Source organism: Nerophis ophidion, linkage group LG13, assembly GCF_033978795.1.
Source record: "Nerophis ophidion isolate RoL-2023_Sa linkage group LG13, RoL_Noph_v1.0, whole genome shotgun sequence".
In the NCBI taxonomy this organism is placed as follows: domain Eukaryota; kingdom Metazoa; phylum Chordata; class Actinopteri; order Syngnathiformes; family Syngnathidae; genus Nerophis; species Nerophis ophidion.
The window spans coordinates 2,669,896-2,684,254 of record NC_084623.1 but is presented as its reverse complement, the minus strand read 5'-3'; the positions used below and the strand labels follow the sequence as shown (position 1 = coordinate 2,684,254).

At 44.0% G+C, this 14,359-nt stretch overlaps 1 protein-coding gene across 29 annotated transcripts in view; it reads right to left on the bottom strand.

Moving 5' to 3' along the window:
* The window catches only part of neb (nebulin), a 104,780-nt gene that overhangs the window by 23,433 nt on the left and 66,988 nt on the right, over positions 1-14,359 (bottom strand). For 24 of the 29 annotated variants that reach the window (XM_061918195.1, XM_061918203.1, XM_061918202.1 and 21 more), the window contains 17 exons: positions 13,336-13,440; positions 13,159-13,263; positions 11,046-11,150; positions 8,602-8,703; positions 8,429-8,536; positions 8,253-8,357; positions 8,087-8,191; positions 7,911-8,015; positions 6,957-7,061; positions 6,777-6,887; positions 6,597-6,707; positions 6,422-6,523; positions 5,721-5,825; positions 5,360-5,449; positions 3,219-3,332; positions 3,051-3,155; positions 1,338-1,442 (listed from right to left, as the gene is read on the bottom strand). In XM_061918195.1, the coding sequence (XP_061774179.1) occupies positions 1,338-1,442; positions 3,051-3,155; positions 3,219-3,332; positions 5,360-5,449; positions 5,721-5,825; positions 6,422-6,523; positions 6,597-6,707; positions 6,777-6,887; positions 6,957-7,061; positions 7,911-8,015; positions 8,087-8,191; positions 8,253-8,357; positions 8,429-8,536; positions 8,602-8,703; positions 11,046-11,150; positions 13,159-13,263; positions 13,336-13,440 (1,788 nt within the window). Of the gene's footprint in view, positions 1-1,337; positions 1,443-3,050; positions 3,156-3,218; positions 3,333-5,359; positions 5,450-5,720; positions 5,826-6,421; positions 6,524-6,596; positions 6,708-6,776; positions 6,888-6,956; positions 7,062-7,910; positions 8,016-8,086; positions 8,192-8,252; positions 8,358-8,428; positions 8,537-8,601; positions 8,704-11,045; positions 11,151-11,458; positions 11,561-13,158; positions 13,264-13,335; positions 13,441-14,359 lie in introns of all 29 variants that reach the window. The other 5 variants (XM_061918204.1, XM_061918209.1, XM_061918211.1 and 2 more) reach the window with 3 other exon arrangements.

Here is a 14,359-nt window from a genome sequence, read left to right as displayed (position 1 = left end):
AAAGTCCAGAGAAGTTCGCCAAGTACCACCACATTTTTGGCCTTAAAATCAAAACCACAACGGCCGACTTCCTGCTTGTTTTACGAGCGTCCTGTCATGGTTGACGTCTCCAGCCATCCTTGTGATGAGAGGACCATCTGATGGCAGGGGGTCATTCTCTTCTCATTTTCAAGGGGGCGCTAGAGAGTCAATTTAAAAAATGTGTTTGGGAGCCCAAAATAATCAACATTTTTGATCAAATTTGGTACATTTTCATGCATGTTATGTGACAGCTAAGAATGTGTATGTATATATATATATATACATACATACATACATACATACATATATATATATATATATATATTAGGGCTGCGAATCTTTGGGTGTCCCACGAATCCATTCAATATCGATTCTTGTGGTCACAATTTGATAATATATTTGATTTTTTTGATTCGATTTGATTCTGGATTCAAAAACTATATTTTTCCGAGTGAAAAGGATTCTGTATTTATTCAATACATAGATTTCAGCAGGATCTACCCCAGTCTGCTGACATGCTAGTAGAGTAGTAGATTTAAAAAAAAAAAAGCTTTTATAATTGTAAAGGACAATGTTTTATCAACTGATTGCAATAATGTACATTTGTTTGAACTATTAAACGAACCAAAAATATGACTTATTTTATCTTTGTGAAAACATTGGACACAGTGTGTTGTCCAGCTTATGAGATGCCATGCAAGTGTAAGCCACTGTGACACTATTGTTCTTTTTTATTATTTTTATAAATGTCTGATGATAATGTCAATGAGGGATTTTTAATCACTGCTATGCTGAAATGATAACTAATATTGATACTGTTGTTGATAATATTCACTACTTTTGTTTTGTTCTGTGTTGTGTTTGTGTCTCCTCTCAATTGTTCTGTTTATTGCAGTTCTGAGTGTTGTTGGGTCAGGTTTGCTTTTGGAATTGGATTGCATTGTTATGGTATTGCTGTGTATTTTTTTGTTGGATTGATAAAAAAAATAAATAAATAAAAACAAATAAAAAATGAAAAAAATCGAATTTTTAAAAATGAGAATCGATTCTGAATCGCACAATGGATTTGAATCGATTTTTTTCCCCACCCCTAATATATATATATATATATATATATATATATATATAAAATCAGAGTTTACTTTTTCAGAGTTCAGTGTATTTTTAAAGTGCAAAGAGCATGAAAAGGCACTCGGTGGGTGGAATGTCCCCCCATCAACACCCGGAGAGAACAGAAAGGTTTGGGACGGACCCATCATTGGTGTTTGGGGGTTCTACTTAGCCTGGTTGCCCCGGCGAGGGTTTGTGTAACTTACGTGGCTCTGCAGCTCAGAAGCCTCCTTGTGATGAAGCTGCTCTGGTGTGTCAGGGATCATGTGGTAGTGACCCCTACTCTCCTCATACTTCCTCTTGTAGCAGAGCTAGGGCGGGATTACAGCTCAGTGGAGACACAAACCCAGGAACAGGAACTTGATCTACTATTGGAGCAGAAGTCTTTGCAAAGGCTCCGTCTGTGAGTCTGTAATACCATTATTTAAATCTGTATCTCAACCTGGGTGGAATCACATCCATGTGTGTGTGTTTTATTTTGTGTGTGTGTAAAAAAATCTTTGTGTGTAATCAGATCTACATGAACGTCTTTTAATTTGTGTGTCTGTATTTCAATTTGTGTGTGTAAAAAGAAAACATCTGTGTGTCTGTACTTTGATCTGTGTGTGTTATCAGATCCATCTGTGCGTGTTTTAATTTGTGTGTCCCTACTTCAATTTGTGTGTGTGTAAAAATAACATCTGTGTGTCTGTATTTTGATCTGTATGTGTTTAAAAAATGTGTGTGTGTATTCAGATTTGTGTGAAGTAGGAACCCTGATTGGTTGTCTTTTGGGACACTTCTGCTGTGTAAGATTTGTGTGTCCGTGCAGTGATTTGAATGTGTAAAAAGACTTGTGTGTCTGCAACTTTCCTTTACCTATATTCACCACTAGTGGGCGCCTTGCACACACTCATGTTATTCCGTGTCGCAAAAGTCACGTGTAAAAAGACAGCCAGAAACACAGAAATCTGAATACACAGATACACATATTTTTCACACACACACACGCACGCGCACACACAAACACGCACACAAACACACACATTGAAATGAGGAAAAAGTAAATCAAACTCAAACACACACACACACACACACACACACACACACATAATGAGATACAGACCCAAACATTGTTCTACACACGCATAAATGGAAATACAGACACACAAATTAAAACACTTGCACGGATCTGATTTAACACACATTTGGAGATGCACACACAACAATTTAAATTAATTTTTTACACCCACAAATCGAAATACGGACACACAAATTAAAATATGCCCACACGGATCTGATTACACACACACACACACACACACACACAGACTGATATACAGGCACACACATTTTTTTTTATACACACACAAATCGAAATACGGACACACAAATTGAAACATGCGCACACGGATCTGAAAACACACACACACACATATTGATATACAAACACACATGGAAATACAAACACACACACACACCGATCTGATTACACAGACAGATTGACAGACAGACAAAGAAAGGAGTACACAGACAAGTGAATGGTATTACAGACGCACAGATTGAGATACACCTTTGCAAATAGTTTTGCTCCAACAATACTTGACAGAATTAGCAGATGTTTGTGATGTCCAATGGAAATGAAGATGCTGGTTAAAAATGGGCGGACAATTCTCCAATCAGGTGTTTGGCGTGACATGATTAAAATGTCATCAGGGATGGAAGTGGAAGTGGAAGTGGTAGTAGAGGTGGTGGAAGGTGGAGGTATGGATCACTACCAGATGTCCAATCGGGTGTTTGGCGTGACATGATTAAAATGTCATCAGGGGTGGAAGTGGAAGTGGAAGTGGTAGTAGAGGAGGTGGAAGGTGGAGGTATGGATCACTACCAGATGAGGATGAGTGTGTGTGGACTTCCTGTGAGGAGGGGGCGTGTCTTACGTCGCTGGACAGCCTGCTGGTGCTCAGGCCGTGCTGCATGGACAGAGACTCGGCCATGTCGGTCACGGGCTTGTGCATCTTCTTCAGGTCACCTTTGTACTTCACCTGTGCCACAGCAGGGCGGGGCCTTAGAACGCTGCCTGCGTCGACTCAAAGGCGGGAACCTACCTCACTGGCGAGCGTGTTGGCGTCCTTATACGTCTGGTAGATCTTGCTCTCCTTCAGGTCGTACTGCGGACGCTTGCCCTTCATTTCCTTGTCAAACTTCTCCTTGTACTTCAGCTGGTGGGAACAAAGCATGAGATCATCAGACTGCAACCTTTGCACCTGCTTTCCAACATGGAGGCGTCCTCTGCAAGTTCCTCAGTGCTTGGACTTCACAAGAACACCAAGGAGCTCATATATGACAACGTATATATGGAAGAGGAATGTAGGAAGATCAGGATTACATCCTGGAAGTATTCACAGCGCTTCACTTTGTCCACATTTCTCATGTTACTGCACCCCCACACCATGATGCTGCCACCACTTCACTGTAGGGATGGTATTGAGCCGCTGATGAGCGGTGTGCTAGTTTCCTCCAAACATGATGCCTGGCATTCACGTCAAAGACTTCGATCTTTGTCTCATCAGACCGGAAGATTTAGTTTCTCATGGTCTGCGAGTCTTCTAGGTGCTTTGTGGCAAACTTTTAACTAAAAAATGGCTTCTGTCTGGTCTCTCTACCACACAGGCCTGACTGGTAGCTTGTCTTACTGCAGGGGTAGGGAACCTATGGCTCTTTTGATGACTGCATCTGGCTCTCGGATAAATCTGAGCTGACATTGCTTAACACGATAAGTCATGAACAATTACGCTGGTAATCACAGTGTTAAAAATAACATTCAAAATATGAAACATTCTCATGCATTTTTATGTTCAAGAAGTTGTGTTAATGGTAAGAAGTAATTTATTTATTATTGGTTAGTGTTGGGCTTGCCCTCCTGGGGGTTTTTCAGACCACCAAGCACCGACATGAGAGTCTGTTTTAGAGTAAAATGTTGGGGGGTTTTTTCAATTAGTCTCTCAGTTGCTTTCCAGCAATTATCTTTTCCTCTTTCGTCCTCACTCGCGCTCTGACTCCAGCCCCAACCCCATCTTTCCTCTTGGCTGCTGCTTATAACAGAGCGACAGGTGATAAGATTAAAAGGCCCAGGTGGGCCTTCGTCCTGGCAACATCCCGCTTTGCTGCAGGCCCGCAGGCCACGCCCCCTCGACAGTTTGCTCCAGAATAACAATGTTATTACAAAGAATAAGAGACCTATTATACTCTGGAAATATTGGTCTTAGTTAAAAATGCACACGTTTAGTTGTGTTCAGTGTTAAAAAAAATATTATATGGCTCTTAGGGAAATACATTGTAAAATATTTGGCTTCTTGGCTCTCTCAGCCAAAAAGGTTCCCGACCCCTGTCCTACTGGAAGATTCTCCTGAGACAGAGTGACCATCAGGTTTTTGGTCTTCGTCATGACTAGGGTTGATTGATTGATTGATTGAAACCTTTATTAGTAGATTGCACAGTACGGTCCATATTCCGTACAATTGACCACTAAATGGTAACACCCCAATAAGTTTATCAGGTTGTTTAAGTCGGGGTCCACGTTAATCAATTCATGATTGATTAACTGATCGCTCAGTTTGGACGGACAGTCAGCTCTAGGAAGAGTCCAGGTGGTTCCAAACTTCTTCCATTTAGGGATGAATGTAGACCCCCGTGCTCATTGGGACTTTCAAGGCAGCAGATGTTTTTCTGTACTCTTCCCCTGATCTGTGCCTAGAGACAATCCTGTCTCGGAGGTCTACAGACAATTCCTTGGGCTTCATCCTTGGTGTGGGACCTTATATACAGACAGGTGTGTGCCTTCCTTGATCATGTCCAACCAACTGAATCTAGCACAGGTGGACTCCAATGAAGCTGTAGGAACATCTCAAGGAGGATCAGTTGAACTCAAACATAACAGAATGTGGAAAAAGTGAAGCGCTGTGAATACTTCCTGGATGCAGTCTGCGTTTCAAACCCACTTTATGCAGTGACCATGGTCTTCAGAACTGAGTCAGTGGATCAGTGAGCATGCAGAGGAAGGACATGAACAGAAGTCAAGCTCTGTTCCGATGTAACCTGCACATCTTGGACACAAGTCTTTTATCTTGAAAGGAAGATGGCGGTGAGTAGGATGCGTGAACATGACGGCCACAGACTCCCGCCATGTTCAGCAGTGAGCTGGAGCCAACACCAACACAAAGAAGGGGTCGAGGGTCAGCCTCCTTACGTCACTCGTCATCGCACTTATTTTCTTAATGTGGCGCATCTGGGGCGTGTCATAGGAGGCCAGTCCATGGGGGGAGGGCGGGGCCTCCTTCTACCAGACCATGGCGTGAGGCGCCAGACCACGTGGTCAAGGAGGGAAGGAAGACACACATTTGAAGACAGATGGAACAATATGGGCGGTTAATGCATGTGGAAATGTCCATTACTGACAGGTATGGATCAAAGATGGATGAAACATGGATCAAAAATGGATCAAACATGGATGAAACACGGATGAAACATGGATCAAACATGGCCTTCAGTGGCTTGTGGACACCTTTAGCTCCAAACTAAACACACACAGGTGTGTAGGCGTGGCCTACCTGGCTGTTCAGCTTGCACACGTCCGTGGCCAACTTGATGTCCGGCCGGTAGACCAGAGAACCTCCACGACTGGCCTCTTCTCGGGCTTTGTTACGGTAGCCAATCTGGTGGAGAACCATGACAGAACGTCACCCACACATCAAGACCAGCCAAGAAGTAGAGCTGGACAATTCATCCAACCACTTCATTCTGGCTCCTCCCCCTCATTAAAGTATTATCATCCAAAAGAAAGAACAATTACTTAGACCTAGATTGACCACATCCAGTCTTAGACCTAGATTGGCCACATCTAGTCGAAGACTTACATTGGTCAGATTAAGTCTTGGACTTAGATTGGTCAGATCTAGTCTAGCTGCTGGTGCCAAAACATAACTATTGAACATATGTTAACTGTTAACTTGCTAAGGTTAGCACGCTAACTTTTTTTAAATCCATTTTTGCAGAACTACACCTCTGAGTCATTAAACTTGGTCCCGGACAGGTTAACTATTAGCATGCTAACGCTTGCATTTCAGTTCCACTTGTGCATATCGGTGGCCCGCACAATTCCACGCTGGAATTCACAGATTCCAGTAAATTGTGTTGTCAGTATCAATCCAAAGATCTGTGACTGTCATTTTTCCCGTAATGGCTCATCCCTAGGCTTGAGTCTGAGGTGTCAAGGTCCGGAGTCTTCTTCTTGAACCTGCTCGCTGATTACCTCGCTGACGAGTTTAGCCGTCTGAGTGGCCTTCTTGATGTCGGGTCGGTCCACCACGGTTGTGTAGTGAAGGTTGGCCTTGGCGTTCTTCTTGTAGGCCAGCTGAAGGAAGACGTGACCCACATCACCCAGAGTCCACATTTCTAAAAGACCACAAAGTGCCGGACAGACTCACGTCGCTCTGTTTTATGTTGACGTCCATGGCATGGCCGACATCAGGTGGCACCCTCATGTGGTTGTACACCGCCTTGCCCTTCTCCTTCTCAAACTTGGCTTTGTACACATTCTGGAACAGGACGCGGGACTGTCAGGATCCCAGCCTTCGGCCCAAGCCTCATGAGACCAGAAAAGGTACCTTGCTGACGAGCTTGTTGACTTCCTTACTGTGGACCGTGTCCCGGGTCTCCGGCATGACGGTAAAGGAGCCGGACTGCCTCTGTTTCTTGCTGGCCGCCTTGTACTTGGTCTGTGGAAGAACATCACGGACATTGAAGGACCATCAGGAACTTTGGTTTTCTTCGGACAAGGGTCTTACCTCGGATGAAAGGTGGCGCACGGACTTGGAGTGGAGGTTTTGAGGCGTGTCGGCAACGTGCAGGTAGTGGCCTTTGGCCTTCTCGTACTTCTCCTTGTACTTCAGCTGAAGGACAACGCAGAGTTAGACCCTTTTGGAAACCGTAACTGCCGTGACATGTGACGCTTTCAAACGTAAATTTGCCAAGTGTAGTTTTTTTCTGGCGCTTTTGCAAAGGCCCCACCGGCAAGGTGGGGGCGTGAAGGAGGAGAAAGGAAAACTCATGCGGCAGGTAAGAGGAACTACTCTAAAGTCCGGACTACGTTTTTCCGACACTCTGAACCAAAAGTGTGTTATTGTTTGTGCTACGACGCCAACCTAATGGACGAGTTGGCTCACTGCAGGTGCTGCAGTGTCCTTCCATTTCAACCGGGAGTAGAAGTCTTCTCAGAATCCTAACCTGGTACGTGACACATGCTAACTTTTTAGCCCAATTTGTCCCCGTACACCTCAGTGTCATATAACTTAGTATGTGACTTATGCTGTTATCTTGCTAACGTTAGCGTACAATGTTCTTAGCTAAATTCACAGCCATAAAGCTTAGAATCATATAACTTGCTACGTGACACATGCTAACCGTTTTTTTAGCTAAGGTTAACATACTATCGGCTAATTCCGCAGTCATAAACCTTAAAGTCATATAACTTGGTACATGACTTATGCTAACTGTTATCTTGCGAGCTTTAGCGTACTAATGTTCTTAGCTAAATTTGCAGCCATAAACCTTAGAGTCACATAAGTTGGTACGTGACTTACGCTAACTGTCACTTGCTAACATTAGCATACTGACTTAGGTGATTCCGCAGCCAGAAACGTTAGTCATATACTGAAACTTGCTACATGACACATGCTAATTATTTTTAGCCAAACCCCCGCCCTGCCCACTCTCACCAAACCTTCTCAGGTAAGACTCACCTGGCTGGCCAGCACGTTGTTCTTCAGGGCCAGGACGGTGAGCTTGTCGTCCACAATGGGCGTCACACACCCCTTCATGATCTCCCTGTCGTACTTGTACTCCACCTGCGTGTCCAGGACGAGAAGCCACATGGGTGGAGAACTCCCCGCCGTGGTCCACTTTGTCTCAAACTCACCTCGCTCTGCTGGGCGGTGCTTCTGGCGGCGGTGAGGAAGTCGGGCCTGTCCACCGTCCAGCTCCACTTGTCCTTCATGGCCTCGTACTTCTTCTTGTACTGGAGCTGGGGGGTGGAGAAGAACATGGTCGTCACTCCTTCTTCCTTCTGGGAGAAGAGGTCTTACGTTGGTGGTGTTGTTGTAGGCCTCCTTGGCGGCGCGGATGGAGTGAGCCTCCGGGTCGATGTTGATCTGGGCCTTGTTCCTCTCGTACACCTCCCGGTACTTGAGCTGCACAAGTCCACAAAGCAGAGGTGGGTGCCGGCACCAGCGTACCGGTCGTCCATCACCTGAGCACCTACGCTGCTGGGGAAGTCCTTGACCTTCTTCATCAGCTGCTGGTGCGGGGTGTCGTACGGCAGCGTGTAGCCCCTGGCCTTGTTCTTGTTGTAGTCCATCTTGTAGACGATCTGCCGAGCAAGCGTCCTCACCTTGTCAGCCGGGCGGGCGTTGCGAGTACAAAAAGCAAACTTACATCGCCGATCTTCAGGCTGCGTTTGTGGGTTTCGTAGACGGGGGTGTCCAGGATGGAGGTGAACTTGTCCTTGGCGCGCTCGTACTGCTCCCTGTAATGCCACTGAAGTGCACCCACGTGGACCGTTAGCCCCGACTCGCTAACAGGGTGCGGTAAAACACGTACAGCGGGAAGGGGATTCAAACCTCAAGGTTTAAACCTCAAATTTGGGGAAGATGCACGATCCACTTTAGCCGTGTTGAATAGAAAATGTTTGACCATAGAGTCAATTTCTATGCGGGGTGGCGCTTTCCATCATTTTCATCAGACTGCATTGGCCATATGAATCCCTTCCCTATTGTTTTTACTGACGACTCCAAAATGGACATCGATGTCAGAGGTGTCCAAAGTGAGACTTGGGGGCCACTTGGGGCTCGCGGCTCATTTTTTACCCGCCTGCGGCACATTCTGGAAATACTGCTACAGAATAAAAGAGCAAACAGCTGAAAAGTAGCAAGAAATAATTTAAATGTTGGCCAATAACACAAAGATGGCGGCTTTTTTTAAATTTAAAACTGTCATGGCTCAAAAAATAATAATGAATCAAAATCAATGTTATGAATTATTGACATATTTACTTCACATCAAATATTCAACTTTGAAAGAGAAAACATATTTTGTGTGTTTGCCAAAAACAACAAAAGTTGTCCGTGACAAAAAGAGCATACAACAACCACATGAAGGGCGTCATGAGACTTAAGCATTGGAATTACACTAATAAAAATAATAATTGATGGAACCCTTGTGGGTCCCCAAAAATGTTAGTGATATTTTTTTTAATTAATTAATACAAAAATAAATAAAATAATAAAAGTAAAAACTCAAAATCAATGTTATTCGAGCCTCCAATTACTTCACATCAAATATTCCAATTTGAAATATTTTGGGGGGGAAATATTTCATATTTTGTGTGTTTGCTATTAAAAAAATTAGGTTTCTTTAACAGAAAAGCCAAAAAAAACATTTAAAAAAAAATACAAAAAAATACTTAAAGAATACCTCATAATCAATAGATAGATCTGAAGTTGATCTAGAGATTTATGGGTCGGAAGTAAAACAAAATTAAAATAATATATGACTTCTTTTTAACACTCTTATGACTGGGACCATTTTGGATCCCAAATAACTTTAGTGGGATTTTTGCTCAAAAATGAATAAGACATGAATGTTATAAATGATTGTGCCATTCAAGGCTCTACTTACTTCACATCAAATATTCCACTTTGAATTTTTGGAGTGTAAATATTTGGTCAATTTGCCATAAAAACAGGGTTTTATGTAACAAAAAACTTTAAAACAATTAAAACTTTATGCCAACAGATAGATCTGAAGTTGATACATTGATACTTTAGCATTGAAAGTAAAAAAATAAATCCTGTATTATGTGACTTGTTTTGAACACTTTCAAGAGAGGAGCCCTCATGGTCACAATAGATGTTGTATTGCTTCTTAAAATGCCAAATACTAAAATAGTCCCCGCATGTTTGCCTTTTTCAGTGAAACCCTTTGGACACCCCTGATCCACCTTGAGATGTCTTCTGGTGACTCCATGCAAGAGATCCTGGATCTGCTACTCACACCAGTCCTAAGGAATCTGGTCCAGGTGTGCAGGGTTAGCAAGACGCCGGGTCACATGACAGGCAGGACAAGCAGGCAGGTAGTTGTTACAACGCCGGTGAAGTGACCAGCAGCAACTAGACATTGAAACAACCTTGACAACTTCTTCAATTAGGCCAGGAGTTTCAGCAAAAACATCGTTGAAACAACATTCTTTTTGACGACGTTGAATCAATGTCGGGCTCTGATGTTGATTTAATGTTGAAATGTGGTTATTTCCCAACCAATATTCTACAACACAAATACAACGTTGAAACAACATGCTTTTTGACAACGTTAAATCAATGTTGTGTTGTGATGTTGATTTAACATTGAAATGTGGTCATTTCCCAACCAAGAAGGTGGATCCAACGTGGGACATCAACATTGTCTCAAGTTACAAGTCTGACTATTTTGCGCCCTTGTTTCAAGGTCAGTTTTAAGGGACACGTGCGTAGAATCAAGGTTGTATCAACGCCTGGTGCCTGCTGGGTGTGGCTCCTTACCGAGCGCAGGGCGACACATGCAAAGTCTCCCCTGCCAGAACTCCTCTACCAAGCAGCTGAAATGCCTTCTTATGCGTGAAGTATCCATGAAGCGTCGCGGCGGAGATGAAGGGCAGATGAAGGATTAGCGCATTTTGCTAATTGTGTTTTGAGCTTTATGGATGGGAGCAGATGGGATGAGGTCCTGTCCAGAAACAGCCAGAAGTCTGAGAGCAAGCGAGCCACTCAACAGAGTCTGACAAGAGTTTGTCTGTTTGTGGACAGGGATCAGCGCTACGGTTTGTCTTCTCTATGGCAGTTTACCTTACTACCCAACACGGTCCCGTAGAGGGCTGTGAGGATGTCGGGCCGGTGTAGCTCATTGCAGCCGCTCCTGAGCAGATCCTTGGCTCTCGATGTGTACCTTTTCTGTCAAGTTCACACACACAAGTCATGCCGTGGTTAAAACACATTGGGTCAGTGGTCACACTGGAAAAGCCCGATCCAAGAATCCCAGCTTCAACCTGACGAGGGCCCTTGGACAAGGTTTTAAAAAGTGGTATGGTTCCCCGGTGACGCCGTCCCACTCAAAGAGTTTGAGTGCCAAGGTTTTCCTGTTTAGTCCAAGACACTAACAACGACCATAATCCATGCGGACAACAACCACCAGCAGGTCTGTGGAGGACCTCATGCGGCGGACTCGGCCGCGGACGGTGCGGGTCGGCCACCACCTTTACCTGGCTCATCTTCTTGTTTTCCTTGGCCAGTTGGTATCTAGGATCGTCCGTGGTTATGGTGAACTGATCCTTGGTCTTCTCATAACTAGCTCTGTAGGCCCGCTGCTCAGAACGTCAGAAGGTGGTTACAGACACAGGCCCCAAGGCAAAGGCCATAGAAAGTAGAGATCGACCGATACCGATTTTCAGGCCCGATGACGATTATTCGTCGAAACCTGATTTTGGGAGCAGATATTCTTTTGCAGTAAAAAGTTATAATACCACTGATAGTCCCACGCACACAAGGTGTGGTGAAATTACTCTCTGAATTTGACCCATCCCGTTGTTCCACCCCCTGGGAGGTGAGGGGAGCAGTGGGCAGCAGCGGTGGCCACGCTCGGGAATCATTTTGGTGATTTAACCCCCAATTCCAACCCTTGTTGATGAGTGCCAATGGGTCCCATTTTTATGCTATGAGTTATTTCAAATGCATTGTATACATCAGTATACGTTTGGACAAAGATTTGAGGTATTTCTAAGGCACCGAGTAGCTGATTAAGCCCCACGAGGGCCCTATTGAGATTGGGCCCTTTTTCTTCTAAACTTATTGAGGCCCTTTACATGCAAAAACAAAATTGCAATCAGAGAAAAATGTCCTATTTGGTGGGATGGTCTAGAAAAAGAAGTAAAAAAAATTGGCTCTCTAGAACCACCTTTAAAATGACAAAAAATAGGCCCCTCCTACCAGTTTCACGTATGGACGGGAAAATGTCCGGAGACGTCCGTCATGACGAGACGCACATAAAAGTCTGAGGAACCCATGGCTGGCAACCAACAAGAAGTCGGCCATCTTGGTTTCTGTATTCCATTTGTCGGTGAATAAACCGGGGTCGTACTTTACCGGACTCTTCCTAGGGACTTTGACCAAATGAGTTGCGGTTAATTTTCAGAAACTACACATACAGGCGACGATAAATTGCGGACAAATTTTGCCTACGGCGTGAGATGTGGGCGTGGCATGGCGCCAAACATTGCTCCGATGATTCGCCACAAAACACAGAAACGTCAAGAACTCAACTCGACCAAGTCAGACCTTGATCTGAATTGGTAGAGACATGATGATGATGAGGATGATGATGATGATGATGATGAGGAGGACTCCCTGAAGTGCCCCACGGGTCAGAACCTGTTCCTTCTCTATTTGGAAAGTTCAGATCATGATCTTAATTGCCACAAACGATGATGACCGCCTGAAGTGGCTTTATTTTGTTTTACTTGATGTACTTTTCATTAGGCCGTGTTGTTGTTTGATGGAATCGCGGAACATGAAACTCCGAGTGTGGCGGACGTAGACTTGATCGTGGTAGTAGCGAAACACGACTGGGAATGAAGGACAAAAAATGGATATCCCGGAAGTTTTGAAAGCCACGTAGAAGAGATGCAGCGTGTACTTTGTCGTATCTTCTGGTGTACTTCAGTTATTAAAGATCTACCTCAAAATGACAAATATCGGTGCTGATAATCGGTCGATCTCTACTAGAAAGTCTTTGCATTTTGTCCTAAGAAGACTGCAATGAAGAGGAAGGGCAACATGATTCCTTTCATCCTTTCATCCTGTACCTTAGAGCTGAAGTCAAGTTCAGGTGTACGGAGGCAGAAGGCCAACTCGCTACATCGTTATCTGTGCGATACAAACGGGTCTTACCCAAGGTTAGACTTACCTGATCGATGAGGCTGGAGGCGTGCTTGACGGTGTGGAAGAACGGGGAATTGGACGTGTACTTGAAGTTCCCGAGGTTTTTCTCCAAAGAGCTCTTGTAAACAATCTGCGTGTGAAGAGGACCATGTCAAGAAAGGTGCCGCCTCCTGGCAGAGACTTCAACAGGAAACAAACCGACCCCACTGTACAGCGCCTTGTTCTTCTCGGCCCGCAGCAGCTCGGGCGTGTCCCACACGTAGCAGCCGATCCCTCTCAGCCAGTCCAGGTCCTCCTTGTACTTCACCTGGAAGCACAGACCTCACTTTCAAACCCACCCAAAAATTACAGACTGTAGGACGCTACTTTTTTCCTAAACTTTGAACCGTGCGACTTATACGACGAGTTTAGCCATAAAAAGTTGTACTCAACAAATAGTTTTTGTAAAACGCCGACAGAGACACTGAAAAGGTGAGTTATTGTTCGTGCTATGGCGCTATCTTTTAGACAAGTTCGCTCACTGCAGCCGCTGCGAGTCGTAAATGCACTACCTGTTTTGTTCCTTGAACTGGAAGTACAAGTGTCGTTCCTTCTTCTAGCCATCCATAGCGTTACTACTCACATGGATTCTTCATTCATCACTCCAAGCAACGTTTTGTAAGTTTTACAATGTAACTACAACATGTGTGATGTCTGTAGGAGTGTTTTCATGCATATTTGTACATGCTCTCATAATGTAATGATGCTAGCGTTGTTAGCATTAGCTAACATGCTTTCACCTTTACGAGTATCTTTGTTAGTATTATTAACTTACATTTGTATTCTTTTTGTATTGTTTCACTTTCACAAATTCACCAACACATCACCGCGGAGTGTTTGAGTCTGTTTAACTGATTGGAGAGCTAGCTGGCGCACTTCTGGTTATTTTTTAATCGGCCGTTTGACTGCCATGTTACAGACACATTTGCTAAATATTTCTGTGTAAATAACACATTTCACAACGTATATACTGTATCTGCCACTTGTAGTCTGGTGCAGCTTATATATGGAACAATATTTTTACTTCTAAAATTCAGATGTGTGCGACTTATATACCGGTGTGATCTATAGTCCAGTGCTCCTTATATACGGACAATCATTTTTGCTCCTAAAATTTTGTGGCTGCGGCTTACATACCGGTGTGATCTATAGACCGGGGCGGACAATAATTTGTACTTCTAAAATTC